Source organism: Chironomus tepperi, unplaced genomic scaffold, assembly GCF_022539635.2.
Source record: "Chironomus tepperi strain 1889 unplaced genomic scaffold, CSIRO-AGI_Ctep_v1 contig_81, whole genome shotgun sequence".
In the NCBI taxonomy this organism is placed as follows: domain Eukaryota; kingdom Metazoa; phylum Arthropoda; class Insecta; order Diptera; family Chironomidae; genus Chironomus; species Chironomus tepperi.
Window position 1 is genome coordinate 19580 of NW_027226203.1, and position 4024 is coordinate 23603.

The following is a 4024-nucleotide window of genomic DNA, read 5'->3' on the forward strand; positions in this document are numbered from 1 at the left end:
TTTACATACCATGATATTTCTGTATTATAAAAGCACGGAATGGACTTTGCGGTTGTTGAGAACGGCGCTATTTGGCAATGTTGGTTTCATCAAGGACATTAGCATTTTGTAGAGGTACATAAGCATTTGGGATGGTACAACAGATCATCGCAGTGCCGTTGCTATAATCAAACCCTACATTTTATTCTTTTCTAATAAAAAAGCTCACTATTTGCCTGTTAGGTATAACAAATCACTCCTCACAAAGCGAATGATTCGTATTGTGTAAATTTGGTACCAAATGCACACCTAATTTAAGCTTCACCAAGTACCAAATGGTCACGCAAAGTCAAATTCGACGCAAAACAGGTACCATACCCACACTCTTTTTGTTCAATGTCTCAATTTGAGCCTTAATATGCACAATGTACCCTAAATATCCATATAACGAGTTACTACTACTAGCAAATTAGTATTTAAATTAGTACTTTCAGTGGTATTTCCATGCATACCTGGGAATAGTTCATTTACCTATGCGGGATACACTTCCATTCGAGGATTTGGTTTATAGTGCTAGTAGAAAGAGACTTTAAAGAAACAATTCGAAAATAATCGCAAAAACACTCAAAACCCATTCACTATTCAGTTTCACCTGAGTTCCCAATCCCCCGACTTTACCACATCAAGAGATAAAAATTACTCAAACCGGGCAATGAAAAATGTAATCTCATTAAAAGGCGTCGAATAAAAAGAGCGATAGTAATAATAATATTAAGCATATAAAGAACAAAAAATAAAAGATTTCAAGCGAAGAACAAGAATGAACGAACGTAACAAAAAAGATTTCTTTAATCCGAATGTTGATTTGACACATACATAGGAACATGAGTTGTACATTCATAAAAAAAAATATACAAAAAAAATCCACTCGAATAATTTAATAAAGGAAACGCATTTCGAATATCAATAATAAAAGTGAGAGAAAAGGTTTGGTAATTTTTTAGGGTCTTTTTTTTATTGGAATAAAATTACCATTTTAAAGCACTGCTCAATCGGACTTTTATAGTCATCCGACTTTTGTGTCTTGCCTAATAATATTGAAAAGTCATCTTAATTAGTTTTCATTTGTGAATCGCCTTCATGTAATAGATTGAATAGATATAAGATGAATCGATTGATGATAAGATGACATGAACGCATTTCTTGAGTGTGTGATGGAAAATTAGAGACAAATTATCTTTTGTGTGATGTTCTGATGGGATATGGAATATATATTTTTGATTATTGGGTGGAATTGATTCTTGGAAATTGAATCTAAATTGGAGTAATTTTCAATAAAAAGGTGTGAGCAGCTACAATAGATCAGATGATACTTTCTCTGTTTTTCATTAGTTTCCTTGAGGAAGAGCACTCATTGGTCCTGAGCAGCATTCAGAATTTGCCAAAAATTAGCTTCATCTTTGGATAGCGTCTAACTGTTTCAGGTACCAAAAACTTTTGCATTACTGCAAACAAAAGTAACTTTATCTATTAAAACTAGTCTGAATATTAACCACATATCAGTTACTTACTTACTTACTTCGCTGGTCGTACAGATGAACTGTGATCATTGGCCTCCCTCAGATGTCGCCTATAACTGGTACTATCGCCGGCTTCCGCCTGCAAATTGCCAGTACCAAATGCAATGCTGTCTCTATAAACAGCAAATCAGTTAATCGATCAAAAATCCGGTCCCAGGCTTATCTGATTCTAACTTGATACTAAATTAAGTTAGTCAATATCATGCGAGAGCCACGACAACTTGGTGCCGGATTTTAGATTGATTAATCAACTTGTGCTATTCGTGTAAGTTACATATACTAGGAAAGAGACTTTATTGCAATCGGAACTGATTGTTTTGCAAGTGGTAGCCATAGAGCAAGTTTCAGTCGTCACCTAAAAGAGGCTATCAATAACAATTAATCTGTAAAGCAACGGAAGGAAGAAAGGTTTCTTGGAATAAGAAATGTGTAGCTGTAGAGGTAGAAAATGACTTCTGGCACTTTAAATCGACTAATCTCGACTTTAGCCAACATTGAATGCCTTAAATAATAGACACAGTTTACTTCTATAACTCACATGATGCCAATAGAATAGGTTCATCGTATTTTGATATTAAAATTAATTATTGAACATTTCCAGTCAATACTTTATTTTCAAACAATAATTCCATCAATCCTTTACATAAATCATCAACAAATAGTACTAATCGTTGCCCTCCGCGTCCTATTTGGAATTAAAACAACAATATGATCATCATCATCATTTAACCTCCGAATAGCTGTCCTGATTCTCCAATTTGACCGAATGATCTCATGAAATTGACGAAGTCCAGCTCTTAAATATGCAACATATTCAAAGCATAATTCAAAGAATGACAGCAGCGAGAAGCCTAAAAATAATGAAATTAATCCACCAACTTCAGCAATAAAGTTTTCAAATTGATATGTTGCAAATTTTGTTGTTTCTGTGACTTGAGCAACTAAAAATTGTATTTCTATGCTGCCATAAGTGGCATTTACACTGAAGAAAATGAAAATAATTTTAATAAAATTTAAATACAAAGTTTTAATTATGATAAATTACTCATCGTAGTCATCTCGATCGAATGTGTACTCGCTGACTATGCTGTACTTAATCTCAGCACAGGTGTGTAAGCAATTGCATGGGAATTCCTGATTCTCCGGATCCATAAAGTATTTACTTGGCCATTTGTTGTAGATATTTGAATAACATGCCAAATCATTAATTTGGCAAACCTTCATGTTGCTTGTTCTGGGCGCAAAAAATGATACACAGCCGCACTTTGTGTATGTGAAATTAGCAATGCATTCCTGTATGCAGTTAGACATTGTATATGATTTGAAAAATCGCAATTTACGTTCATTTTCATTGAAGCATCCTCGCTGTTCAAGCGGAAATACTTTAAATGAATTATCGATGCTTTTTACTGTTGCTGTGATGCTCAAATGCTTGTGCTTTTTAGTCTCTAGATTTGTTGAAATATGAGTATTTGTTGGATATTCGTTCGGCAAGTGAGGAATTATTGTGAAGCCTCGAGATCGTTCCTTGCACAAATTTTGATCCTCACTTTTATTGAGCTTAACTTTGAGACGTAATTCGTGCACTACTGTGGATCTTAGAGGACTGACAAGCTCTTCATCTGTTAGATATTTCTGTTCCATCGTCCATTTCAGCACTGGACTTGAATTTGTTGCTGTATTGTGGGTGTAAAATTCCTTGCTGGTCTCTTTGTGAAGGAATAAATTTTCATCAAGCATGTTGAATGTAAAGCAGGTACCAAGTGGCGTTAAAATAGCAGTAAATAGATCTTCACAATTTTTTGCTGCATCCAGTGCTGAACATTCACCAAAAATATCGTTTATTTGTGGCGATATTTTCTTCATAATTTCAATTACGTTTTCATTTAAATCTGGAATTTTCTCGAAATCCAGCACAAGGTTGCTGCAAACTTGACTTGATACAGCCAATGACATTTGATCTTCATTGCTTGTTCCTTTATTTTGTGAAATTTCATTGCGAATTTTTGTCAAATTTAAGAATTCACTTTTCACTACTTGTGGTGGACATATTGTAATCGCTGGAAATGGAATCTGATGACGATTGATGTATTTTTCATTAATCAAAATTTCTGGCTTAATTTTGAACTTTATATAGCACTCGTGGATGTAATGAGACAATCCGTATATTAATGCACACAAAACACTCACAAAGACGAGTTTTGCACGTCTTGATCCTTTTCTTTTAAGTACCGATATTAAGTGATAATTTTTGACCATTGCTTTCGTATTTTTTATTTATTTATTTTAGATTTTTTGCGGTAATCGTTGTTGCTTGATGTTTTAAAATAATTTAATGAATATAAAATTAGAGGTAGGGAAAAGAAGATGCATTTAAAACTAATAAAAAACGAGTTAGAAAGGCATCTGAGGTGAGAGTGAGTTTCAAGGTTAGATTAATGTGTAAATGTGTAAATGATTTCTAA

The 4024-nt window shown here is 33.7% G+C and overlaps 1 protein-coding gene across 1 annotated transcript; it reads right to left on the reverse strand.

Annotated features, from left to right (window-relative positions):
* Positions 1–2600: 2600 nt before the first annotated feature.
* LOC139085678 (pickpocket protein 28-like) lies at positions 2601–3818 on the reverse strand. Its single transcript, XM_070633791.1, has one exon. The coding sequence runs from the start codon at positions 3816–3818 to the stop codon at positions 2601–2603; it is 1218 nt and encodes a 405-aa protein (XP_070489892.1).
* Positions 3819–4024: the final 206 nt, after the last annotated feature.